At 34.8% G+C, this 27,201-nt stretch overlaps 3 protein-coding genes across 6 annotated transcripts; 2 read left to right on the forward strand and 1 right to left on the reverse strand.

The window, feature by feature from the left end:
• The first annotated feature begins 2,338 nt into the window (after positions 1–2,338).
• Positions 2,339–7,750, forward strand: LOC8288295 (vacuolar cation/proton exchanger 2). Of its 2 annotated transcripts, XM_015722599.3 has the most exons (13): positions 2,341–2,929; positions 3,063–3,126; positions 3,283–3,314; positions 3,415–3,482; positions 3,931–3,959; positions 4,173–4,369; positions 4,480–4,695; positions 5,252–5,383; positions 5,762–5,878; positions 5,995–6,048; positions 6,513–6,629; positions 6,867–6,963; positions 7,214–7,750. In XM_015722599.3, the coding sequence occupies exons 1-13, from the start codon at positions 2,870–2,872 to the stop codon at positions 7,237–7,239; spliced, it is 1,209 nt and encodes a 402-aa protein (XP_015578085.1). In that variant the 5' UTR covers positions 2,341–2,869; the 3' UTR covers positions 7,240–7,750. The 2 variants fall into 2 exon arrangements, with proteins under 2 accessions (XP_015578084.1, XP_015578085.1); XM_015722598.3 differs by having other exon boundaries at positions 2,339–2,929; positions 3,063–3,314.
• An 840-nt stretch (positions 7,751–8,590) lies between these two features.
• LOC8288296 (flowering time control protein FPA) lies at positions 8,591–16,383 on the forward strand. Its single transcript, XM_015722619.3, has 4 exons — positions 8,591–8,751; positions 8,834–9,175; positions 12,653–13,836; positions 14,668–16,383. The coding sequence occupies exons 1-4, from the start codon at positions 8,749–8,751 to the stop codon at positions 15,899–15,901; spliced, it is 2,763 nt and encodes a 920-aa protein (XP_015578105.2). The 5' UTR covers positions 8,591–8,748; the 3' UTR covers positions 15,902–16,383.
• Positions 16,384–16,968: 585 nt separating this feature from the next.
• LOC8288297 lies at positions 16,969–26,171 on the reverse strand. Of its 3 annotated transcripts, none has more exons than XM_002524515.4 (22): positions 25,973–26,170; positions 25,257–25,808; positions 24,909–25,132; positions 24,726–24,815; positions 24,282–24,416; positions 24,060–24,181; positions 23,654–23,818; positions 23,347–23,452; positions 22,847–22,952; positions 22,600–22,710; positions 21,635–21,798; positions 21,446–21,563; positions 20,420–20,644; positions 19,995–20,185; positions 19,295–19,462; positions 19,063–19,168; positions 18,761–18,898; positions 18,459–18,617; positions 18,171–18,377; positions 17,757–17,951; positions 17,588–17,659; positions 16,969–17,440 (listed from the first exon to the last, which is right to left on the reverse strand). In XM_002524515.4, the coding sequence occupies exons 1-22, from the start codon at positions 26,018–26,020 to the stop codon at positions 17,282–17,284; spliced, it is 3,561 nt and encodes a 1,186-aa protein (XP_002524561.3). In that variant the 5' UTR covers positions 26,021–26,170; the 3' UTR covers positions 16,969–17,281. The 3 variants fall into 3 exon arrangements, with proteins under 3 accessions (XP_002524561.3, XP_015578120.2, XP_048232483.1); XM_015722634.3 differs by having other exon boundaries at positions 24,282–24,422; XM_048376526.1 differs by lacking the exon at positions 17,588–17,659 and having other exon boundaries at positions 24,282–24,422; positions 25,973–26,171.
• Between the last annotated feature and the right edge of the window lie 1,030 nt (positions 26,172–27,201).

Below are 27,201 nucleotides of genomic sequence, written 5' to 3' on the forward strand. Positions count from 1 at the left end.
ATATTTATTTATTAATTTGAGATAATTTAATACATAATAATTCAATATTAAAGTTTAAAATTCGTATATATAAGTCATATTTATTTATTTATTGTGATGTGCAATGGATATAAAAATTACCTATTATTTTGAGTCAACTAACATGAATTATCTATATTATGTGTCATTGTTATATGAGCTCTAAACCAAGTGAATTTTATTTCATCCAATATCTTAAAAGTTTGATGAAACATAATTCTAAATTCAATTTGCATAGGAAGTAGTAATTAATATGAAAATTAATATTAATATATATATATAATTTGGACCTCTTGTCTGTTCTTAATGAGAGAGCTATAGATAAAAGATTCTATAATCAGAGCATTCTGTACAAATCAAGCTACTGTCAACCTCATCTACTAAAATGGTTATACGAGTAATTATAATATATACTAGTTTTTTCTTTGTTGGATTATCTACAGTCTTTTCCAGAAATTTCTGTAATATATGCAACTGTATACAATAAATACTGTGTTTTTCTATTCTCAGACAGCAGTAGATTATTCTTCTCAAGGAAGATTCAGAACAAGTAGCCACCCCTAAGTCCAGAATGTGTATATTATCATCAGTCTGCATCAGAGTTAGCTAACTTGGTTTAAGACAAAGCAGAAGTGACGATGATGTTTCTTGATGAGTGACCATCAATTAGTTTGCTAGTTTTGGCATCATGTTCTAAAATTGCGGACATTCATGTTACTTTGGCTGACTGATTAAGTGATGAATAATGAATCAACTGAGTTGTTTGTCGATGTTACTTTTGTATCTTGACAGTTCCATGAATTACTTTCCCTGTTTTTTGTGTTCTTGAATTTCTAATACATTGATAATAGTTGGCTGACAGTTTTTAAAAGTTGTGTCTAGGATTCTTCAGTGTGCAATAGATTTTCCATCACAATTCTGGTTCATGCTACTCTATCCTAGAATTCTAGTTAAAATGTTTTCCAACTTGTAAGATGAAAAAGCTGAGGTTTTCAGAACACCGTAACATTTCAGATATCCAACACTGGCAAGTAACTCATTTCTGCAGTGCTTAGGAGAAAAGTACTACTGTTCAGTCTCCTTATCTCCCTTGTTTGGTAGTTTCATTTTTCTTGTTATATACTTCTCTTTAGTGACTACCTTCAGGTTAATTGCAGTGGCCCCTTTATCCCTGTTGTGCCAACTGATTCTTCCAGTCTTCCCACAATCACAAACTTTATACCGGAGTGTATTTTGTGTCAAATCTATGCAGTCCTTTCAGTTTTTCACTTATTAAAAACTTTATTGCTTAGAAAGTTGCCCCTTTTGAGTATTAGGTCTGCCTTTCTTGGACAAATCTTGATTGACCCTGAAGAGTCAAGATACTTTAATCAATTTACTCGAGAGTCAGAACATGTTAGTGCGATATTAATCTTTCTAGTAGGAAGGAGGTTTGTGAACTTGATATTGCTTCCTTGATACAGGTACAGAAACAATTACATATGACTATTTTAATAGTCTCTTTCTCTCGTAATCTTTAAGGTACAGCTTACCAAATAGAGATGCAATCCTGTGATAACTCTAGCAGATCCTGTATCAAATGCTGCTTGGATGCATTTTCCAGTTTTACTCGAGAACCTTCGGCGAGCAGTAAAGAATTGTTCTTTGCTGGAAACAGTAACCAGAAATGAAGAAGAATATCAAATAACAGCACTGGTGTATATAATATGGATGAACAATTTGAAACTTCTGTGATCATCTTCTAATTATTATCTCAAAGGCAATTAAACTTCTCCTAACCACGTTATCCAAGTACTGGGTTACGAAGCACACATGCAACGTAAGGACACCCCCATTACATCTTGGAGAATAATCTCATGAAGTCTATATCAAGAAGATTCTCAAGTAAATGACATCCTAAAGGGTAGTCAATACCCTGGTTAGCTAGAAAGTCTGCACATCTGTTTCCTTCTCTATATGAATGTCAGAAACATATTTCCAATTCCATATGGAACTATCCTTCTTTCCTTTAGCATCTGTTGGTGTAACTGAGATGCATCCCGAATGTTTTCAGTTAAATCCACCACTACCTACTTGTCTTGTCTGCCTCAAAGATGACTCTTTTATATCCCTTAGTCTAACCCAGCCGCATGCCATATAATATGCTGGGTGCTAGTTAAGTTAGTTTTTACGTACAATTTTTAATTTTCTTAAATAACTTTCTCATAATGAGCATATACCTGTAGTTATTAATTTAGATTATGAATCGAGACTGACTGATTTGTTTTTTAAGCTCGCAATTGATTAATTATGAATATGTGGCATAATTAGTAAAGCGTTTGCATTTTCAGACCAAAAAATTCATAAAATTAAAGTGTTTGCATTCATATTAGTTGGTAAATATGGAGAATATTCACTATCTCCCATTATCCCGCCTCTTTCTCTCTCACGCAGAAAAGAAAGGGATAAATATCGCCTACAATGGCGCTATCCAGTGGTTATTAATTCACGAAATCAAATTTTCCCGTTGAAACCGTATCTTTCTTTTCAAACCATTGATGCCCACTTTTCTTTTCTTATTCTTCTTTTTCGGTTTGTCTTGTTTCTTGATCAACGAAAATATCAAAATCATTGACTTCCATTCACTTCTTCACTTTCTTGGAAATTTCTCAAATTCTTGCAATAAAAAAGTCATTCTTTTCTGCACATTTTTATTGGCCTTTGTTTTCTCAGTTTAGAAGATAATAAGATATATCTGGGTTATATATATATATATATTACTAGTGCAGTTGTTTAGTTTGTTCATGAACAATTTGAATCAACAGTAGTGCCTGTTCTGGGTGATGGAATTATTGTTGCTTAGAACCATTAAATGGATACCCACAAGACTAACGACGACCCACCCATCATTCGAATCCATTCTAATCTTGAGGTTTATTTTTTTCTTCTTCTTCTTTCCTTGTATTGTTACTGATGTTAAAAACTGAACAAATTTATGAGGTTTTGCATGTAGAGTTTTTCTTGATATTCATGTTGATATTTGGTAAATGGGTTTTGCTCTGTAGATGGAATCATTAGAGGATAAAGCTGTACTTGACTTTCAGGATGATAATAAAGACTCAATTGGCAGTAAGAAACAATCTTTTGATGGCTCTGAAAAAGGGTCTTTATCTGCTTTGGATTTGAGCACTAGTTTTGATGTGCCAAGAAATAGTGTTCTTGATAGCATAAAGATTGTGGTATTCTCTGCCAAAATTAACTTACTTATGCCTTTTGGTCCATTAGCAATCCTGGTTGATGCAATTTCTGGCAATCATGTGAGTTAGCTTCTATTTCTGTTTGCGTTTTGTCTGCTGATTTCACTTGGATTTTCTGATGATTGTACTTCCTCTGTTCATTTGTTTCTTTTTGTTTCAGGGTTGGGTTTTTCTTCTCTGCTTGTTGGGAATTATTCCTATGGCTGAGCGTCTGGGTTTTGTGACAGAGTAAGATTTCATGCATTTTGCAATTGTTTTCAATTTTGTTTCCAAAAGGTCTGGACTTTTTGAACTACAAGACATGCACTTGTCCAATAGGCTACTGATTAAATGGCATTTTAACTATCATTTCTGTTAGATAAGTCTCACATGTACTTATAAATTTTTTCCCACCTTGTGAGGTGGTAGGACACGGCAACATATTATTTGCTCTCTAGATACCTTTGTTTCACTAAAAACTGGGAAGGAGTATTGTCCGCGTGTTTTAAATATCATACTGAATAATTTGCAAAAAGTGAAATTGTTTAAAATTTAATTTCTGCTTAGATGCCTAAATTCATGGGATTCAAGGATTTAAAATCTGGGAATGCACCTAAATTTAAACTGCATTCTGTTATTATAGCATTTCTGTGGATTGACTAGTACCTAATGCAACATTGGCTTGCTTCTGATGTAGGCAGCTGGCTTTCTTTACTGGACCTACAGGTACATATTGTTTAAGCAAAGATCAACTTCATTTTTTGTTCATGCTCATATTTAAATTTTAGCATAAGGCATTAGGTTTCTTGAAAGAAAGTCTAAGATCTAATATATTGATACAGTAGCAAGTACCAGTCAATTTGTTAGTTTAATGTTTTCACATGCTAAGTAACTCCTTTCCTCTTCTTAACTGATAATGATCCCAAATGAACCTTGCAGTTGGAGGTCTATTAAATGCTACTTTTGGGAATGCAACAGAACTAATAATATCAATTTACGCATTAAGAAATGGGATGATCCGTGTTGTTCAACAGTCATTACTTGGATCAATCTTGTCGAACATGTTGCTGGTGCTTGGATGTGCATTCTTCAGCGGTGGACTTGTGGTTGCTGAGAGGGAACAAGTTTTTAACAAGGTATGTCATTCTAAGAAGCATATCTTTTGTTTATTTGTTCTCACTGAATTTTTCCAGCCTTCCTGATTTACTTGACAAAGTCTTCTAAATTGTTCAACTCTCATTTTTAGGGAACTGCTACTATGAATTCTGGTTTGCTGTTGATGGCAGTCATGGGCCTTCTATTCCCTGCTGTACTCCATTCTACACGAACAGAATTGCATTTTGGAAAGTCTGAGTTGGCTCTTTCAAGATTTAGTAGTTGTGTCATGCTGGTTGCATATGCTGCATTTCTCTATTTTCAGCTGAAGAGCCAGAAAAATCTTTACATCCCAGTAAATGATGAGGTTAGTCTCTTTTTTGTTCTATAAAAAAGTAGATGGTACCTGTTTTTCTCTGATGCATTCATCCTCTCTAGTATACATTATTATATGAACTATACATTTCTCGAGTCCCTCTGCATTTCCTAACATACAACTTGATCAATAACTAGTGGGCAATGCAAATTTTGACCATTAGTCTTTCTATAGGCAGGATAGCATTTTTAGCTCTCTAAGGCTGGCTTAGGATACTCAGCAGGAGAAGCTATTTTTATCCCTCAGATATATCCAATAAACTACCATGTTTACATTCCTTGAGATATGTGTTGATGTCTGTTTTTATAGCAGAGTATGAGACTTCGTATCTTGTTGACTTTATTAGATCTTTCATCGCATGAGCATAGTCAATTAAAACTTTTCATTGAATGGATTCTAGTTCAATGATCAGTTATACAAATGGAATGACTGTATAATTTAATGAACTTTCTGTTGTTTATCAGTTGATCTCTCTTGAACTCAATCCGTTCTAGTTTTATTATTTTTTCTTTTGTCTGATAATAATGTATTCATGGCCTAAAATCAGCAAGAGAGTCAAACTTGGAATGCAGATGATGAAGAAGCTCCCGAGATCTCAAAATGGGAAGCGATCATATGGCTATTTCTTCTAACCATATGGATATCAGTCCTCTCAGAATATTTAGTTGATGCCATACAGGTAAAGTTCTCTTGTTAGTTTATGTCGTTATTTCTTGACAAGTAATTTTACACATCTCTTTTGTATCTTTACCAAAACAATGACAAGGGCAATTGTCAAGATCAGGTCCATATCTTTTGTTTTGTCCTTTTCTTCATGTAAAGAAAGCTTTATAATATATTCCTTATTCTCTTTAGTGGGTCAGTATAGGAATATTTGCTAAACACTAAAGCCTATCAAATCTTAGCCATGGAAAATAATCTTTCACTTGCTAAAACAATTCACAGTTCACATGTACCCTTATATCCTAGAAGATGCAAAGTTCCTAGTGTTATGTTTGCCAAGATTTATGGGTTTGTACAAAATCTTTTGTTTTTATAACAATATAATATATTGCAGGGTGCATCTAGTGAATGGAAAATACCAGTAGCATTTATTAGTGTTATCTTGCTCCCTATTGTTGGAAATGCAGCAGAACATGCAGGTGCTATTATGTTTGCCATGAAAGACAAGCTTGTAAGTGTTTCTTATCCTGCAACTTCTGTAGATGGCTAATCAGTACTGCACCCGCCGCAACCTCCATGGAGGAAACAATCTATTGCTTTTTTTCTAATTCAATCAATCTGGTGCAGGATATATCTCTGGGAGTGGCAATAGGCTCATCAACGCAGATATCTATGTTTGGGGTAGATACCCTGGCCTATAGACCTTTTGTCTTTTATAATTGAAACTGTATATGTGTTTCCTGAATTTTCCTTGTCGAGTAAAATTCATATTCTATGTTATTAAGGCTGGAGAAAGAGAGAAGAGCATTAAAAGAACTAAGAAACATAATTGGGATCCTGTATTATTCTGGTCTGTCTCTTCCACTGGGCTAGTGCAAAAGGAATGAAATCCTTATGCATTCTGCAAGACTTTTTAATAATATTTCTAGACTTGTGATAAATATTTACCCTTCTCATCATAATATCATTAGTATCAAAACCTTATTGTTAACAGTGTCCTAAACATATCAAATGTATACCTGTTTCTTGACCAAGTATTTTCTTTTATCTTCTGACGATACAATCTAGGCATACTCTGCCCACAAACTGTGAGTTTGTTGCTTTCTTTTACCTTCTTACTCATTTCTCTCTGCTGATGACTGCAGATACCCTTCCTCGTGGTCGTTGGGTGGATCATCGGGCGCCCCATGGACTTAAATTTTCAACTTTTTGAGACAGCAACGCTTTTTATAACTGTTCTTGTGGTGGCCTTCATGTTGCAGGTTTGCTTTCCATCTATTTTACACCAATTATACTGGTAATAGGGACAGACAGTTCAACAATTATAAAACTGCAATTGCAAAAATATATTTATCTTTCAAAGAATCTTCTACAACATTATAATTTTTTCAGCTGCAAAGGGATCAAAGTTCAGAGCTGCACGTATTGTTTCAGCATTAGCTCACATGGGCATGCATGTTCGTTTGGTCTTTATATGTTTTAATTCACTGCATTTGCAGGAGGGAACTTCGAATTACTTTAAAGGACTAATGCTCATCCTCTGCTACCTGATAGTTGCTGCAAGTTTCTTCGTACATATGGACCCTACTTCAATAGGTATGGCCTGTCTCTCATGTAGCCTCAGTTAGCTCACTAGTTGCAAAACCAATTCGTCTCCAACTCCTGTGGACATCTTGTGTTATTATATAGGATATTGAATATCATTACTTGAAATAAGCTCTCCATATGGCTAAGTATTTTACAATCACGCACGCCCGCACGTCACACACAAGAAGCAAAGCATGCGAAGATGCACACATGAACTTTTTATATAATGTTTTAACATGTCCTCCATGTGATTCTGCAGAGGATCCGCCGAAACCTAGTGATTGAAGAAAATGGACTAGTTAGGAGATATATACTTTGAGCTTGAGGACACTGATACATAAAATGCAGCTATTCTGCAGAGAAGCTCAGCTCTATCAAACTCTGTCATCAGAGGGAACAATTCTACCAGGTGTTTCTGCTGTAGCCTGAGAGTCCTCCTTTGCAAAAAACACTTTTTCAGTTTCACCTTGTTGTATCTGAGTTTGGCAGCTGCTGACAATGGGATTTCTTGTGTATGACTACAATGGTGCGAGGGAGATGGCTAGATATAGGCTTTAGCTTGCTATCTTGCAAAATTAGAGTGTAGAATTAATAGTGAAGGTCAAAATGTATGAAATCTGAAGGGAAAAGAAAATTTCTTTCTTCTTCTTTTTCTTTGTTTTACTAACCTTTGTAACGTATATCCATTATTCTCTTGCTTAAATATTTCATTATAAGATATGTCTTGTTTGGTACCTTGTAAATAAAGTATGTGCTATAATGTTATATGAGACTAAGGGCCATCCCTTTTTTTTTATGCCATCCATATATTCTTTTATTTATTAAAACTCTTATTTATCTCTCTTTCTACTCACAAGCTTACATTTTAAAATCATTAATAAGAATATTTTTATATTATTTTTTCATTTTATAAAAATTATTTTGTAATGTCATGTAATATAAGAATTAAATTTATATAATAATTATAAATGTAGTTTCGCCATTTGAAAAAAATAATTTTTCCTTTAATGTATAATATAATAAATATTATCTGTACATAATAAATAAAAATAAATTCTATATTATAAAATTATAGTTTTTTTAGAATATTGTTTTATTTTTATATCATAATGATTATATATTTTTAAAAAATATGCTATATTATATTAAAAATTAAAAATATAAATTATTTATATAAAGTAATTTAGTATAATAATTTATTTATTTTTAGAGTTCTTATCATGTTTCTGAATTTGTGTGTGTTTTATAATTTGTTAGTATGATATCTCTATATTTTAGCTAAAATATATTTAAAAGTTATATGTCTCTTTCTAATATTGTATTACAATATTTTTAATTATAATTATATTTTTCATTATTGTATATTTTATTAATTAATTATATTAAAATGACGATGTATTCAATTTTTACACCATTTTTATATTTAAAAAAATTAAATTAAAATACAAATTTTCTATGACCACACTTTTATTAAATTATAAACTTTTCCCTAATTTGGTCACAATTGTAATTGATAAATTAAGAGAGTAAAACACGTAGTTTGAATGGTAAAAATAATCGCCGGTGAGAAAAGTTACCACGGGATTTTTTTGACTTTTTGAAAGATTCTTCATTTTTACACCTCAATCGCAGTTCCAAACCCTAATAAATAAATAAATAAATAAAGGTCATCATTTTCTTTAACGTCCGATAATATTCCAATCCGATCTCTTTCCCTATCTCATTCTCTCTTTATCACTCTCAGGAAAAAAAAAGAAGGAAAAAGTTTCCACCGCCACCGCAGTCACCGCTGCCATGGTCAGTTTTCTTTTAGTAACTCCATTGGTATATACTCAATAGCTCACTTTTTTTTTTACAATTTTTTTAATGTAATTTACAGGCTAGCCGAGGAGGAAGCAGAGACCGAGTTCGAAGAGATTTTGTATCTTCTACATCAAATTATTCTCGATTCGAAGACAGTAACAGTAGCAGTAACAAACGAAGCAGTAGTAATCCACCATCAAGGCATCTATGGGTCGGAAATTTATCTCACAGTATAATGGAAAACGACTTGACAGATCATTTTGTAAGGTTCGGTGAGCTTGATAGTGTTGCTTTCCAGCCTGGGCGTAGCTACGCCTTTATTAATTTTAAAAATGATGACGAGGCTATTGCCGCATTGAAGGCACTTCAGGGTTTTCCTCTCGCCGGCAATCCTCTTAGGATTGAGTTTGCTAAGGCGGTTAGTTTTTGCCCACCTTCTTTTTTTGCTACTTGTTATTTTGTAGTTATATATTTGTTACATGAGTTGTTTAATTTAATTCATTGTTTATTATTGTCCTTAACTGCAACTTGAGCTTAACTTCTATTTAATCAAAATGGGAAAGAAGCAACACTGGTTAATACGCTTAATTTAAATTAATTAGTTCTATGTAAAATTAAATTTAAGCTGATTTATTTAATTCGACATGAACGTGAATATCATAATGATTCAGAATTTAGGGTTGAGATTTCATTAACACAAGTGATGCCCAAAAATTTTAGGGTTAATGGAAATACCCCAATTAAAAAGAAGGGCAGTACTGATAAAACAAATGATATTTACAAGTTAAAAACAATCTCGTATTGTGAAAGAAATTCCACATAGCAATAACAGTGTTGAGCCAAGTGCATTTACATTTTCCAGTTTGCATAAGCGGCTGCAGTAACTTAAACCATCTTTGACCGCATAGCAGTTACTTTTCAAGTTCACTCCAATCCTGATGCATTTCACTCCACAGCATTGTGTGTATCCCATAACTACAGCATTTTCATTTTCTTGTTGAGGCTTGAAGTGGTCTCTAGTATTACTCAATTCAGCACAAGTTTACAGTTTCTTCCAGGCTTTCCAGTTGCCACTTCTGTTCTCGAGTGCTCACACCTTGGAGTTAAATTCTAATAATTTCATAAATATGATATTACATTAAATCATATAAATTGATGGAATCTATCTGGTGATGGGAAGTAATCTTAACAAGTATGTTGCGAAATCATCATGTTTGTGGGGAAACAAATATTGTCGTTGGAGTAGTCAAGCTTCAAAGAAATTAAGGTTTATGTAATAAATTAAGAGATTTGAAACCAATATATGGCTCAAAGTGGAGGCTCTTCTTTTGCTACATGTCTCTCCTATTTTTCCACTTTTGAATACAGCATATTCAAGATCAGCTGCCAAACAAATATTGAAAATATATCTAATTTGGTGTGTGAAAGATATTGATTGTTATCTTACTGTTGTTAAGACTTAGCAGATTTCATCCTGTGTACAGATTCTAATTTCCAACGTTAGTATTGATATAAAACCTTAGGCACAAGTAAATTTATTGACTTTCCATCCAGCAGCTGACTTATTTATGGATTGATCTGACTATTGCTTTTCATATTTGGTGAGCAATTACACTTGGATTTGTCAAGAATTAGAAGTAGATAAAAGAAAATCTTTGCTAATTAATTCCGATGGGTTATAGGTTATCTTCAGGTCACATTTCTGTCCAATTTCTCAGCAGTGTCTTTAACGGAAAGTAGGCATGCTAGATAAATATCACCAACCTCATTACACAAGGTTTCTATCTATCATGTATCCAATGATAACAATCTGTTGTTTCACTTTTCAACATTAGATGAGATGGTTGCAACTCTTAACTCCTTTAAGCCAAGCAAACAACACAAGCATCATGTTTTCAACATACTTCCCAAATTGCCTTAAATGCATATGTTGTAAGAAAAGACTCTGAAACTATAATCTTGAGTAGCATTGCATAGAAGAACATGCCAATCATTAATGGCTTCCAAAATAATTTCCAAGGATATATTGTATAATCTCTTTCCTCCCAGATTCATGTCACTGCAGCTTCAATGATGTTGCTTAGAGAGAAAACCTCATAAGCAAAATCTCTTGAAATGAGTACCAGGTCTTTTGCACATATCAATTGTTTATACTATTATTCCATATATCTTACCTGCTAACATACACATCTTCATGTGTGCTAACATCATTCAGACAACTGTTCTTAGATTGAGAAATGATGCGAATCATAAGCCATTACAGTATAAGTTTAAGTGCAACTGTGATATTCAGTTATGATACAATTATTAACATGGCGGTAAAACTCAATGGCAACTTCGAAAATAGAAATATCTGAATTGAGTTAAAGTGCAACTCAGTGTCTTTGGCTTCATGATGTTAATCTTATTAAATCATCTTTCACTTGGATCGTAAGCAATTCTTGGTGTATTCAACAACATATATAATGTAAAATTACCAACTAAGTCTAGCAGCAAAACTGAGGTGAGCTTCTCTGGGCACCTCAGTTAACTTTTGTACATAAGAAGCATATTGTGGAGAAGAATTTTTTTTGCCCAAGGTTTAAAAATTGGTATTTGACCTAAGCCTTTGAGTTCCTTTATCTTCTCTAATAATATGTAATCAATTAACTACTTGTCAAAAGTAATAAAAATCAGGATGTATGATGTTTCACAATAGTTTCTGAGTGCCAATCATTAGAGATCCATCTCCAGAGGTGCTAAATTCAGGATAAATTTAAAACGTTTTTTGCATTCACTAAGTAGATTAAAAGAGCCTCTTTGAAATGGAGGGATTTGTTCCTTTGCAAGATAAATGATATGAACTAGTAATGATCATAGCTGTACAGAACAAAATTATTATTTTCTAGCTTACTCCTTCTACTGAATGTCATATGATAGTGCCCTCATTTTTCATTCATGTTCATGTAATTATGGCCATAGTCATGCTTGTGCTATTCCTGCTTGTACAAGAACAATGCCTAATGCTTGGTTTTTAGCCTGAGAGCTTATCTTTTTAGTTATCAAATCATTTCAGTCATTGTTGATACTTCTGATTGTGGGGAGAAGAGGCTGGACTATGATAGTTTTAGGGGGTTGCCCCTACCAGCCAGTCTGCTTGGTGAACTTATGATGGTAGTAGAGCACAACTGTTTGCTTACCATTATAAGCTTAATAGCATTTAATAGGTTTATGATGTTGGTGAGATGTTAATCATTTAAAGTCGTGTTCTTTTTGTGCTAGTTGGAGCTTAAATTAGGTCATATTCTATGACAAACAACTTTGGAGCTTTTGGTTAATTGGTTAGCTTATTTATTAGCAGTTTGTAAATACCATCTAAACAATATCTTGCTCACTAATTCATATAAATGTTGACTAGTCGAATTAGAAAATCTAGTCAATGCTGCGCATTCCTTGTTCATACTTAGCCTGTTCTTTATTCACTTGGAGATGATAATTTGGTATTTTTGAAAGTATAAAATTGGTTTGGAAAGAAAATGCAACTACGAGGCTTTAAAGCTTTTACAAGATATAGTAAGTTCTGAAAATTTTCTTTCTGCAAGGTAAGCCATACGTTTGGTGTAACCACTCCATCAAATTGAGGCTTTATCTGGCCATTATTGACTTCATTACACTGATTAAGAAGTGCCAATTATCTTAATTTCCTAAGCAGAAGTTTGATGGCATATTTCTTTCTAATCTTTCCTTGATGCATGTGGTTTGTCCTAGGTCAGTGACAATACCACCTGCAATGAAGCTTGATTGATTTCAAATTATTCACTCCTTTTCAATGAATTCCCAATGGAAATCCAAATAACATTTGACTACTTAAAATAACAGTTAGAGTTCTCTCACCTTGATGAGATTCTCATCTCAGGATAAATCATCAGTGCCATCACGTGATGAAGATTACTTGCAACGGCGAGATGAACAACGCTCTGCAATGAAAGGATCCCCTTTCTCACAGAGAGACTCTAGATTGCGCGCTGCTAGTCCTGAACCTTTTTATGCTGACAAATCCAAGGTAAGCGATAAAAGTGCAGAACCCAGTGAGGTATTATGGATAGGTTTTCCAGCCTTACTGAAAGTAGATGAAATGATCTTAAGAAAGGCTTTTTCGCCATTTGGTGACATTGAAAAGATCACTGTATTTCCGGGTCGTAGTTATGCTTTTGTTCGGTTTAGGAATGTAATGTCAGCATGCAGGGCAAAAGAAACCCTTCAGGGAAAATTGTTTGGGAATCCTCGTGTACACATTTGTTTTGCCAGGAATGAAGGTGGCTCATCAGGTAGTGGAAGGACCCCCCTCTCTCCACATTTCAAGTCCAATGGTCACCCTGGAGCCTCTGAGAACTTCCGACAGGATAGGACTTTTGGAAACTTAACTTCGGATTCCAGATCTCCTTCTCTTATATCTAATTTGGATGCGGATTCTGATGTGTATGGCTCTAAAAGAAAGAGCATGCTGCATCCTAGTGGAAGCAATACATTTGATGATTGGAGGTTTGGGGAAGAACTACGACCACCACCAGATGTGTATGAATGCCATGGCAGTCCAAGAGAAAGGGGCTCTCACTTTGATGAATTTTCCCTAAAACTTCCTCAGAAGGCTTCATTATATGAAGAACCGTGGGACTTGCCGGAAGAGTCCTATCTCTTCCATGGAGCCAAGAAACTGAAGACTGGCTCCTTTCTTCCTGACAAAGAGCTTCCGGAGTATCCTTTCTCAGACCTAGAACAGGAAAAACATGCTTTTCCAAGAGCCTTTTCTGAATTTCCCCAACCTGAGGTCTTTGACAAAAACTATGGATATAAACCAAACTCTGATCGCCCTACTCTTCCTCATGGAGAAAGGACTGACCACTGGAAAGCATCTTATGACAACTTCCAGCCTGTCTCTGCTACTGTGCTTTCAAATCCTGGTGTGAGGAAAAGATTCAGTCCTGAGCCAGAACCATCCTCGTTAAGGTTGTGGAAATGGGAAGGAACTATCGCAAAGGGTGGAACTCCTGTCTGTCATGCTCGTGGCTTTCCTGTAGGAAAAGCCCTGGACATCATGTTGTAAGTAGTGAATATCCCTTACTTTTGGCTTTCAATTGTTTACTGGACTGCTTTAAGATCAACAATATGATTTCTTCTTTTTTGCTCATTTTGTCTATCTAAAGAAAGATATTCTTTTGGCTGGCTCGCCTTTTATTTTACATGATTGCAGTATGTTCTCATTATTTTGTTCTTTATCTCACCTTTGGTCCAAAGAAAATATGCAGTAAGATGGCTGAAGCATCCAGGAATGCTAATACTTCTGTTGTGAAACATGAGCAATATCCCTTTACTTTTCTCACTTTGTCTATCTATATGCCATTTTTGCAGGCTGTCCCTCTCCTTTTACATGAATTTTTCCTCATTTTAAAAGATGCATTAATAAGGTGACTGAAGTAACTGAGAATCACAGTGCTTCTGTATTGTCATAAGGGGACAAAGTTTGCATGTAGACTGCAATTATGCCCTTATCCAGCAATGTTTGACCTTTGATCTACCAGGACTTCATTGATAAACTTTTTTTGCTCGACCAAGTCTGATTGAACCCCCAAATTAATCTAGATTTGATTTTGATGTTTTCATTTCTGTCATGCTCTTTGTCAAAGACGTGCCAACTTTGAGGCTTAATTTATTCTGATGCCAAATTTTGTTCCTGGATCTTATCTGACTATTAATTTACTCCAAATGTTTCCAAATAGTTGTTGAGTGTGACATTTGAACATGCAATTATTTGTGAGCACAGTTAGAGCAGTTTTGTGAGTATTCGTAATTTTCATAGCAAAGCTTGTAGTGTACAGCCTCATTTTGTTCTTCTAATTGGACTGGCATTTTAACACTGAATTTATGCTCCAGGCCCGAATTTCTCGACTGCACTGCAAGAACTGGTCTGGACATGCTTGCAAAGCACTACTATCAAGCAGCTTCTGCATGGGTTGTTTTCTTTGCCCCTGCTAGCGATGCTGACATTGGGTATTACAATGAATTCATGCATTATCTCGGTGAGAAGCAGCGTGCTGCAGTGGCTAAATTGGATGATAAGACCACCTTGTTTCTTGTACCCCCATCTGATTTCTCAGAGAAAGTATTGAGAGTACCTGGGAAACTCTGTATTTCTGGTGTGGTTCTGAGGTTGGAGCTTCCTGGTCCGAATCTTGGTCCCATTCACCATCCAAATGAAAGGAGGGATACAAATTTATTGTCCTTCCATGGAGATGCACCACCCACACCTTCAGGTCATTTTCCTTCAATGCAGTCTCTTACAGAATTGGGCAGATCTGTAGGCGATCCATCTCTTTTGAGGGATGTAGCTACATCAGGTACCCCTGCAGCATTTTCAGGTTCATCCCATGCAGTTGGAAGGATATCCGATTCTTACAATGAGAGCAGGCATGATTATCCAATTCAACAGCGGAACCCCATGCATGGACCCAATTGGTCTCCTCACCACCCACAGATTTCTGGTAATAGAAATACACCATCACAAGGATACAATACTGCAATTGATCCTGTTTCACAGGAGCATCATTCGGCCATACCAAGGGCAGTCCAAGAAGATGCCTTAGCTCATTATACAAGTGGCATGTCAAGTAACACATTATCTGGAAACAGGCAATCGTCTCTTCAGGAAAACAAACCTTCAATTCCTTCATCTTTGCCTATAGCTGGCCTGCAACCACAACAACTTGCACAGTTAGCATCATCTCTTCTCGGGCAGCAGAGACAACCAGGGAGCAATCCAAATGTATCTATGGGGGAAGATATTCGGCAAACAAACACAATGAATCCGCCAGAGAACCAGGTTAGAACAGCACAGGCACATGGTTTTCAGAATAGTCGCATGGTTTCTGATATTTCAACATCTCAGTTTGGTCAACCACTAAAATTCCAGCAACAGCAGCACCAAGCTTCTAATGTGCCTAAACCAGTGCCAACCGCAGTCCAAAGAGAGGTTCAGTCAGTGAGTTCTCAGATGCAAAATACCAGTGCACAAGAAGAAGCGGACGGAGATCCACAAAAACGCCTGCAAGCAACACTACAGCTAGCAGCAGCTCTTCTTCAGCAGATTCAACAAGGAAAAGGAACTTAACTCGTTTCATTCATTGCCATGTGGGTGGAGTGAGCAGCTTCCTGAAGAGAATGGCTCAGAATACCCAGCAAGTAGTTCTATGAATTAAACGAGCACTGTTACACTTCATCAGTGGGGATTCCCTGAGCAGCAGGTGCTGTACTGACTTATTTGCTGCATCTTATGCAGAGATGTGGTTCTTGTGTAGTATTTTCCTTTGACTTCATTTAAGGAATGAGATCTATCTAGTCTTTTATCAGGAGTCCTGGAAAATTGAAGCTACTATGCTCCTTGTGCACTGTGCCTCCTCGCACCGTGAGCTTTCACTCTCTGTTTTAGTTTCACCCTAAAGTTCGTTAGATTTCATAATTAGAATTTTGTCAAATAGAACTACAGTTGTCCTAAGTTTCAAAGTGCACATTAAAATAATCCTCAGGGTCCTGTGGATGGATTCAATTTTGGGCTTTAAGAATCTATAATATTATATATTATAGAGTTGACAATTCGTGTAGTGTCAAACATGATTTGGTGACGTGAGACATATGTTTAACACAGAAATATTCAAGTCCAATATAATCCGTTTAACTAATCATTCTACATAATAAATTTTAAATTCTGACTTGATGTGTTTATTAAACAGGTTATATGAAACTCCGTAATTTGTTTAACGTTGCATAGATTATAGCATATCTTAACACATTATGTTAGAAAATGATACAGGGAACATATTACATGTTAACCATGAAATAAATGGGTCTAATTCTGTCTATAACCGGTTAACATATTAGTCCATTTAGATCTAATCTTTTATTGTGTCGTAAACTGATTGACTTGGGTCATCCAAAATCAAAATCATTTAACTATATGTATATCATTTAATCAGATGGTATCAGCAATATGTACAGGGAACATATTTTTCTTTTAACACCCAGCTTTCCACTTCAGCAAAACATAACTCTACAATGGAATTTTTCTTGCTCAAACTATCCTAAAACCAGAAATCTTAAAAACTTTAAAACTGGGTAAAATCCCAGACTAAGGAGTAAGCAGTTTATCTTATGATTGCATTTGTAATTACAACTCAGAACTTCGAAACTGTACTCACCTTTTCCTTCTTTAGCAAAACTAAAAGACAAAAGATTTCAATATGGAAATATACCAGAACAGTTTGTTGAGTTACAACCCTAAAGAATTTGAATACTACACAGTGTTTAAACCATTTACAAAAAGAATACAATGAAATTTGATGGCAGAGAAGCATCTGTATAAACCTACACTAGAAGGGTATATGCATATAAGTGAAATATCAAAACATGTGTAACGCCAATAAACTCCCCCTTAACCATTGAATCAATTGCCGAGTTTATCATAGACTGTTCGATATTGGGGAAGCAGCAGCTACTAAACATAGAAGTAAGTAGATGTGTCCGCTTCATTTGCTGTATCTCTGCAAAGAATGGATCTAGCTTCAATAACCGACCGAGGGGGCTCTATATCCTTCTCTTGCAATGAGTTTCCAAGCAGTCTTTGCATTTGCGAAGCAAAGGTGTCATCTAGTATCTGTAAAACAACAGAACAAGGAAAGACTACTGATATTAACATATCAAACGCTTTGGATTGTTCACCATGAATTATGGAAATGCTATAACTTAACTAGGAAGAACCATATGCAGAGAGTCCGAATAAAGTCTTAAGAATGATATTTACCCCAAGAGCATAACAAGAGCCATTATACCACACTCTATTTTCCTTCCTTCCTTCAAGAAACTTTAAAACAATCTACGATAATAATACAATTAAGAAAAGAACATTAGAGTGATGAAAGCCTTAAATTACATCGGAGGCTGAAGCTGAAAATAAACATGTGTTGCTTTACCTGGCCCATCCTATCCCAGAATCCACGACAGACTGCAACAAATATCCGACTTGTAAAGACAGAGTGCAAGTTGGATATGGAGTCAATGAGCTGTGAACTCAACATCTGCATTCTTTCACGGACCTCAGCCTCTCCATCTTCTTCCTTTATTTCCTCTAAGATTCTTTTCAGCCGTGTGCTACGATTAGTTTGCATCTGAAACATAAATCAGATTGAGTAATGTTTTATGCTGTGTTTTTACTCCCACATTTTGCAATCTATTTCAATTTTTTTTTTTTTTCAATCATCTGGGCAGCCTGTATTATGCTTAAAGTGATTGTTAATTATGCAAGCACAACATATCACTGTATGAGCAATTTTTTTGGTGGAATAGTCACCCAATAAAAAGGGGAATTGGTTTAAGGTAGAGCTTACATTGTTAACAAGCTTTTCAACTGTAGCCTGCAAATAGTTTTTGTACTTTGTTCTCAAAAGAACTGTTATTCCATTCATCTGCTCTCCAAAGAGTGACTTTCTATCTCCCATGACAGGCAGATATGATGCCCATGACTTCAAGATGCCCTCCACTCTACAGTGCAAGACCTCCAGAATTCTCTTGATTGTATTCAGAAAAATCCCCAACTGGCACAAGAAGAATCACGGAAAGGTATAAGCAAGCATGGAGTGCAGAAACCTAAATATGTACATAGGCCATTCACTGACCTGATTAGGTACAGAATAGAGTGCCATAGATTGTCTTCTTGTTAGTTTTTGAACATGCATATTAAGCCTCTTCGGGATGCTATCTTTTAAAGGAGTTAATATGTCATTGTATTGCTTCTCCAACGCCTTAATGATTGCCCTTTCCGCATCAGCCACAGCCTTGCAGAAGTCAAGGAAGGATGATATTATGTTGTCACAAAAGTAGCATAAAATGAAAAATAGAAGAACTATGGATTTACACATGCATGTGAAGAAGAGTCTGTTAACTTTTTATTGGCGACATACTAACATAATAGACTTACATTCTCCAAAATCAATGAATATTGAGGCCACCTGTTGATCACTAGTTCATACTCAACAAGGGAATCTTTGACTTTCTCATACATTTCTTCAGCAAATGGAGATGTGGAATGATTTGTTGTCACTCCGGCCCATGGCACCTGAAAGTCAGAGATAAAAATCAGAGAAAAGTTCTACTGATAACATAGTTAAATGGACATCTCCGTTCAAAACCCTTTTTGGTATGCATTTCCTCTGACGTTTGTATAAAGGAGAAAATTTTGAGGCAGGCAGGAGAGAGATAGAGAGAGAGAGAGAGGCATACCTTTTCTGCTTTACAAAGTTCAAGCAAGTTAAGTTGCATTTCCTGCACCCACACCATTATGTAACTGTGGAATAAGCCCCTAGAGTCTACACCGCCTGGCACTGGACTGAAGAGACAGAAAATGTCATGTCAGAAAGACAGATTCAATTGTTACATCTGTCATCATTTATTCGAATATATGAGAAGCAATTGTCAATAAAGGATATTTGTGAATTCTGTTAATATCACAAACCTGATATTCCACAGTTCTAGATCCCGCTCAAAATCAGCAATTGCTATTAGAAGTTCATTTACATGTGGTTGTGGGCTAGAGGGAGGCCAGGCAGAAAGGAAATTCTTAAGCCTATTACACAACTCAGTGCTGTAGACAGCGGCAGCGATGTTTGACAAGTCAATTGAACTGAAAATGATAAACAAGTTCAAAATTCAAAAGAAACAAAAATGATTAATTTAATATATCCAAATCAAGAACTTTATGCTTTGACTAGTAATTACATATATTCAATAGTTCGAGAATGAAGGTTGACACTAACCAAGGAAGAAATATTTCACTACAAAAACGATAAAAGAAAGTTGTGTGTGATGAAACTCATTTTGTATTAGGATTTAATTGCATTCCTTTTGGTTTGTAGTTGAGGATTACATTTGTTCAATTAGTTTAAGAATGAAAGTTGACACTAACCAAGGAAGAAATATTTGACTATGAAAAAGATAAAAAAGCTGTGTGTGTGATTAAGCTGAGTTTGTACAGGGATTTAATTGCATTCTTTTGCAGTTAGGACTTGAGAATTACAGGTTGAAGCAATTATGCAGGTCTCACGAGTTAAACAGTCAGAATTCAAATCATTTTCTCTGCCATATCATCTCCCGATTCATTGGCAACAAAGCTTTTTAAAGATGTAAGTTTATTTCTATGTGAAAGCTTCAAATACCTTGGGAATATGTGCTGGTTGTGGATCTTGATGTCTGTCTGAATCTCTCTTCCAATACCAACACACAGGTTCTTCATTTTCAAATAAGCTGTGGAAATTGTAATGGAATCCATGACGAAACCTTCAGAACTGCTCGACACAAACTCATCAGTCTCAACCATGTGCTTCCGGCACCTCTTCTTAGCTGCAGTCTGTATAAAATTACTATCTGAATTAGACTGTTAATATCATCAGGATGTAAGATGTGTTGAGAAAATATAATGACTCTTAAGCATGGATACTCTAGGCTGAATCAAATGACTGTTACTAACACTTATATATGCACAAAGAGGCTAGAAATTCTGTAGTGAAGGTCTACAACTCAATATGACCAAGTGGTAGGTCAAAAGAGGTAGAATTGTTGAGAAATCCCATAGTAGGCTAACCTGCAAATAGTTTCTCAGCATGCTCTGTGCATCTTGAGATAGTATATCATGGAGAAGAATGTAGACCTCAACAGCCGGAGCTAACGCTGGTGCTACAGACTCTTGCACTGGACCAAACAGGTCTGCCAACCCTGTGGGAGAGTATTCATCCAGAGAGTTGTAGTTCTCAAAAACTTTCGCCAAAAGGCTCTCTATCCGTGTCTCACAATCTAATAACAAACTCTTCTGCAAAAGCACAAGACCAATTCCCTTAAACTACAGAAAAATATAATAATAATATTAATTGAAGCATAAATTAGCTTAACAATGCCAACTTCTGCTCATGGTGTTGTAGGAAATAGCAAATAGCAAATAGGAAAACACAGCTAGATTCAAAAAATCTCTTGTTCATAGTGGCTGCCAGCAAATTCTAATATTTAAGCATGCCAATTGGTTTATAGTATGGCCAAAATCAACTACATCGGCCATGATCATACAATTCGATCCTTCTACGGCCAAATCTCAATTTTTCAAGATCTATGTGGTATTTTTCAACCTGACTGTAACTTTGCCAAGTACGTAAATATCCACATAACTAAAGGAAAATTAGATTTTCCACTGCATTCTTGTAGCAAATAAAAATTGTTGACCAATACTCACATCAAAATATGTTCTAATATCAAAATAGGCTGGGAATATTTGCCTAAACAATTAATATATTATTAATATAAACATCCGTTGAGTGGTAAATTCCTTTCTCATTATCAGCACGGCCCAAGCTTAACATTGTTGTCAATCATTACTTACATATTCTTACAAGCAACAGGTCTCACAGCATAAAGTTCGAGAACAAAGTAATGAGAGGCATTTAAATGAAAATGATGATAAAAATTGCCTTAAACTGGCATCAAGAGATGCTCACCACTTGTTAGTAAAAAATTTATCTCACATTTGTTGCTTTCATCCCAAAGCATTAAGAAACACAAATATCTTGTTTAAAGGATTATTTCAAAGGTAACGGATGCATCTGCAATTTGGAGGGCCTACCTCTTGTCTAGTCAAACTTTTCTCTCCTCTAGCCTTTATAATGGGCACAAGCAACTCATTGACAAGCTCTAAGCAGTCTTTGGTTGGGGTTGCCGCATTCATGACATGTGAAAGATATCTACAAGAAAAGTGAAGGTAATGTGTAAAAGGAATAATCAGGCTACATTGAACACATTTGTTTTGAAGTACCTTAATTTTGTGTATGAATCAGAAACACCATAATAATCTGCAAATTCAGTCAATAGCCATTTCCAAGGTCCATGTAATCTCAAGTTTCGAGAATGAAAATGTTGTGCACGCATAGCAGCCTCCAATAGTATGTCATAAGCTAGAGTTTCCACAACAGCCGCACTCTGCATGACAGTATAAATAAAGGAGGGCAGATATAAATAATAATATACATTAGAACATGCAATCACACTTGTAAGCGATTACTCAACCATATGTACCATACAAGCAAACAAGCATGCCAACCTGTTTATTGTTTATTTTGATGCGTGCAGTTATTATCCTTCAGTATTGAACTTTTCCAAACTATAAAGTTATTCCAAAATCAGCCCATAATGAATGTGAATTAAGCTGGACACTGTGCAGCACGCACACAAGCATCAAGTCCGACCAAAGATCAAATGATCCAAATTTGTAATGTCTTTTGAACTAATTGTAAATCATGCTGCATTTGCATTTGTGCCACAAGTTCTAAGCTTAAAATAGATGAGGAGAAGAGGGTTGCAATTGGTGGAAAACCAGCAACACACTAGTGAACAGTCACAGTCTCATCATGATATGAATTCTAATTAAGAGTGAAGAATAAGGATCTTCTAACGAACCCATCCTATGTCCAAAGTGCAATTAAAACTTGTTAATCAGTTCCTTGGGTATAAATGTTAAGATTACAATTAATATGTCGCAATTGTGAATAGCTGAATTCGGTACTCATAGATCTTAATGACTTTCAAGTCTCAGCAGAATTTCAAATCACATCAAAACAACTTCACAGATCTATTGAAGAAAAGGAACAAGCAACTCAAGAAGTCAGTTGCAAACATATACACATCAAAAACAAATTTTTTTTTTATCACAAAACTTCTCTTCAAAAGGGAAAAATGAGATTCTGAAAGTTCAAGTAATGAGTTGGAAGATTTGCATGCGACCTTTATATTATTTGCCTCATCACATGTAATTGTACTGCCAATTGAGAGCTTTATCTTCCCAGTACATTCTTGATCATCATGATACAAGGGCCACCATCTAATTCTGTCACTCTATATGAATTGGACAATCACATAAAATAGCTAGTCACTATGAAGGAAAATATTTCTCCATAAACAATTGATACTGAAAGATAGAAGGAAATGTAATAAACAATTGATACTGAAAGATAGAAGGAAATGTACATACAAGATTCTCATTCAGTGACGATATTTGAATTGTAGCTCGGCCTTGGACTGATCTTTTTGCGTCCTGGACTTCCACTAAAAGAGCATCTCCTTCATTCTCTGGGAAACTGATTAAATTTCACATGTCAAAATTTCCATTTTTTATCCCTGGCATAACAATTAACAAGTGTATCCAAAACTATAAGTAGTCCTCAAATTGGGGTGGTCTATGTGTTAACTTTATAAACAAGACTGATGTATAATAAAGTATAAAATTCAATTGCATATATGAGCAGAAATAAGGCATCTCTTTGTCCATATATATGACCTATCACTTAATTACATACCGTATTTGACCGAAAGATATCCTACTTATATGGTTTATAATCTGGATCCTCTCCTTGCTGGAGTTCTATTACTGATACCACCTAATATTGTTATCACTTTATGATGTGACAAAAGTACAATGGCAGCCAATATCATGGCAATAAAAAATATTAAGGCACAGAATAGAAGACTTACAAGACATGATACTCCCCACTCCCTGGGTGTAAGCAAATGGTAGAGCCTGATTCAACCTGAGTATCATCACTGGTGCTCTTCAGTTGGAACGAGCATGAAAATTTCTCTGCAGACATGGGAAAAAGATACTATTTTCTAATTTTCCATCATAGAATTTGGAATAAACTTGTCAAAATTTTTCAAACAAAAAAAGATTGACAATGGGATCAGTAATCAAGATTGAAATGAGGTTTAAATTAGCTACATATAGAATCTTAGTCAGGAAAGTTTCTAGCAAATATACAATTTGGCAAAGCTAAACACAAACCTTCTGATGTCACTGGAAATGAAGCTATTTTGAGAGAACTCATTCCATTTTTCACTAGTGATGAAACTTGTTGGACATACTCCTTTCCCACCTGCATGTAGATTGCACTACGCTGAGAGTATGTGCTCATAAGTCTCCGCCTAGGTATTATTCGAAGTTTCCTCACTGTCAATGTCAACAAATACAGCTTGCATTAATTACTGAATTATTTTTTTTCATAATCTCAATTTTAAAGGAGTACTAATCTTTCTCGATCTTGTGTTTGCCATGATTCTATCCATTATCATTTTCACACCATTAATTGAGAACAAAGTCATTCAATAAGTTAAAGAAAGATTTGGAGTCAAAACATGGTAACCAATTACAACTATCAATATCCTAATTTAGCTAGCTTAGAAAATCGTACCTTCTACTCTTATCTTCCCAACCACCTTTTTTACCTTCAAAGGGCATATTTGTTCTGCATTCTTGCTAGTTGCGACTTCTACAGCTTGTACACCTCGTGGTTGCAACAAGAACTTGTGTAGTCTATTTTATGCAAGAGAAGATAACATTCAGAGCTGTAAACTTAAAAGACAGTTCGCAACTTTCCAGCAGCTATATGACAATTTGCAAGCATAAAGTTTACCCAAAGGCACTTCGAAGAAGCAGACACTCATCTCGCAGAAACTCAGGAGCCTCGGTGCAACCCCTAGCCCATGCATAGAGACATAAGCGGATACATGCATCATAGGCAATTAGAGTTTGCCAGGCATATTGACCACTGCAACTAGTAAATCGGAAATCCATGAGAAAATAATCTATAGACAATGATGCAAACAAAGGCACATCCATTCCAAATATCAGAAGGTTAAAATTGATAAATTACGATTGACCATATTCTTCAAATGTAAATCTACAGTTGACCTCGCTCAAATTATTGCACAAATATATCATTCAATATTCATCTAGAGTTTAGAATATATTCTTCCATTCACATTCCAGAAGGGTCAACACATGTAATGCAAACAACAGACAGGATATAGCTACTACCAAATAAAATTCTGATACTAGTAAGTCGAAAGAATTATACCTTGTGTTATAATAAGATGAATGATCTAAAGAGCTTGTCTGCCAATAAGGCATCTTCTCGTCTGCTTCTTCAGCCATGTTATTGTTTAGTCTGCGTGATAAAAGCTTCAGTAGACTCTAACTACAGAGTATAACAAAGAAATTGCAGATTTTAAAACTAATTAATGGGCTAAGATTTCAATACCTTTCAACAAATTCATTGGTAGGCATAGACTGAGATGTTCGATCTAATAAACCTTCTTTGCTTCCATCAAATATCTCTGTTTCTCCTGAATTAGAAACCCCAGTCCCAATTTGCTCAATTTCATGTTCAACTAAAAATTTCTTTTCTTCTCCTCTAGTTTCTGCAATTGGAGGAGCACTTGGAGTCCCCAAATCTCTGATCTCTTTGAACTTACTGGAACCACCCTGCAATCAATCATGTCCAACACAAACCCATGTTTCCATAAAATTATCAAAAGCTAAAACTCAAAATCCAAAATCCAAATAAAATTTTAAAACAAATCCCACATTTTCTAAAGATGGAACTTACATTAAATTCCATGTGTGCATTGCGTAGCTGGACTCTCTCTCTCAGTGGACAACTACCTGGAGTGGAACCCTTAAGCAAACCCTTTCTAACACCCACTTCACCATCTGTTGTAAACCTTCTAAAATTACCAGGAACTTCAATTTTCAAATCTTCTTTCAGAAACCCTCTATTCAACTTAATTTTAGGTCTATTCCCAAACATCTCATCCTCCTCCTCCTCTTCGTAGCATTGCATAACTGGCTTCTCTAAGTAATCAAAATCTTCTTCCTCTTCCTCAGAATATTGTCCACCAACACAGTCCGAAACTGACGCCATGCTTTCGTTATCATTGTCATCAAGACATGGAGCTACTAAACTACGAGGGGTTAATAACCCAGAGTGGAATTTAAGCGGAGGCAAGAAATGGGTAGAACTAAAACTATTAGTACTATATAGAAGTGGAGATTTTGGAAGTGGGTTTATTGGAGATTTTGGAAATGGGTCATGTGGAGATTGCTTCTCTGTTAATGGAGATAAAGGTGACCGAATTCTGGGCTCTTGTGAATCTGATCCCTGTGCGCAACAATTGTGCAGAATTACAAATCAAGCTCTAAGACAAATGAAAAATTAGCTCAATCGCACTATAAATTCACCAGACTAAAGCTAAACATGTAAATCTAAGAACCACAAGATATAATCAAGAAACTGAAAATTTATAAAGAGAAAGATGATCATGCCTGCTTGATCCAGTTGATTGCGCTTTCATCTAGACCTTCAGTGAACATTTCTCCTTTTTTCTTCTCTTTTTTTTTTTTTCCCTTTTGTCTTGGATTAGCAGAGAAAGAGCTTGATTCAATAATAAGAAAGTGTAACAAATGGCTGAGCTGTGACCAGAGAGAGTTGAAGAACAAAAGGGAGCGTTTTAGAGTAGTGGATTTTTAAAAGGTAACGGCTAGTTTTGACATTATTTAATAAAGGCATTTTTTCTCTCTTAAGGAAAAAAAAGAAAAAAGAAACCCTTTCATAATACAAAGGGCGAATCCTTTTTTTTTTCTTTTTCCAAAAAAGTTATTGATGGATTTTCCTCCCCTACTAATCACTCTCTTATACTCAAATAAATATAATTATTATAAATGCTGTCATAAATTTAAGCTCAATTTTAATTCTCATAAAAAGATTACCAATCCCTTTATTGACATCTAGAAAAATTAATATAATATTCTTACACCATCATATGTGGTAAAATCACATAATATTATATAATAGATAGTAAATTTAAATTAGAGATATCTCCAATATATATGTTCACGAGTTAGATATGACATGTTTGCATTAAATTATTATAATAAAAATATAATATAATATTAATCGTATTATAATAATAGATGCTGATAAATAAAATAATAATAATAATTGTATTTTAATATTATATGTTAATTAAATAAAATGATAATATTAAACATTAGTTAAAATAAAATAATAATTAAATATAATTAGAAAATGAGATACATAATTAAACTAAAGATAATATTAGTAACTTTTCGTACTTTTCACTATGTCTTTTTATTGATTATTTTCTTTGATGATATTAAATTTTAAGATTATTTAAATATGAAAGCTAAAGGAAATATAAATTAAATATATAATAAAAAATTAAATGTACACCTGTAACATATAGTTTTTTCAGTTAGTGTGCTATACATATAATATTTAATTTATATTCATCCATACAAATTATCATTTAAAGTAGTAATAATAATTATTCTTTAACTACAATTATTGTAACCCTTATATATTCGGACATATGTACTATTATTGTTTTTTATTTTTTCATTAAAGATATATGTTAAACTTATTGGTAATATATAGATAATAAGTATGTCGGATAAAATTAGTATGATCAGGATTAACTTAGCTAAATTAGTAAATACCTTTGTCAAATTCGATATCTCTCTCTCTATATATA

This window comes from Ricinus communis, chromosome 7 (genome assembly GCF_019578655.1).
Source record: "Ricinus communis isolate WT05 ecotype wild-type chromosome 7, ASM1957865v1, whole genome shotgun sequence".
Lineage (NCBI taxonomy): Eukaryota > Viridiplantae > Streptophyta > Magnoliopsida > Malpighiales > Euphorbiaceae > Ricinus > Ricinus communis.

What these genes read in the sequence shown, in the direction of transcription:
- LOC8288295 (XM_015722598.3), top strand. Translation starts at nt 2,870, where the DNA reads ATGGATACCCACAAGACTAACGACGACCCACCCATCATTCGAATCCAT. An exon ending in GAATCCATTCTAATCTTGAG is followed by an intron (nt 2,930 to 3,062) that starts GTTTATTTTTTT and finishes TTTGCTCTGTAG; the next exon opens with ATGGAATCATTAGAGGATAA. An exon ending in ATTTAGTTGATGCCATACAG is followed by an intron (nt 5,384 to 5,761) that starts GTAAAGTTCTCT and finishes AATATATTGCAG; the next exon opens with GGTGCATCTAGTGAATGGAA.
- LOC8288296 (XM_015722619.3), top strand. An exon ending in GGATTGAGTTTGCTAAGGCG is followed by an intron (nt 9,176 to 12,652) that starts GTTAGTTTTTGC and finishes TTCTCATCTCAG; the next exon opens with GATAAATCATCAGTGCCATC. An exon ending in AAAGCCCTGGACATCATGTT is followed by an intron (nt 13,837 to 14,667) that starts GTAAGTAGTGAA and finishes TTTATGCTCCAG; the next exon opens with GCCCGAATTTCTCGACTGCA.
- LOC8288297 (XM_015722634.3), bottom strand. Translation starts at nt 26,020, where the DNA reads ATGTTCACTGAAGGTCTAGATGAAAGCGCAATCAACTGGATCAAGCAG. An exon ending in TGGGAAGATAAGAGTAGAAG is followed by an intron (nt 23,819 to 24,059) that starts GTACGATTTTCT and finishes TGACATTGACAG; the next exon opens with TGAGGAAACTTCGAATAATA. An exon ending in CGTCACTGAATGAGAATCTT is followed by an intron (nt 22,711 to 22,846) that starts GTATGTACATTT and finishes CAATTCATATAG; the next exon opens with AGTGACAGAATTAGATGGTG.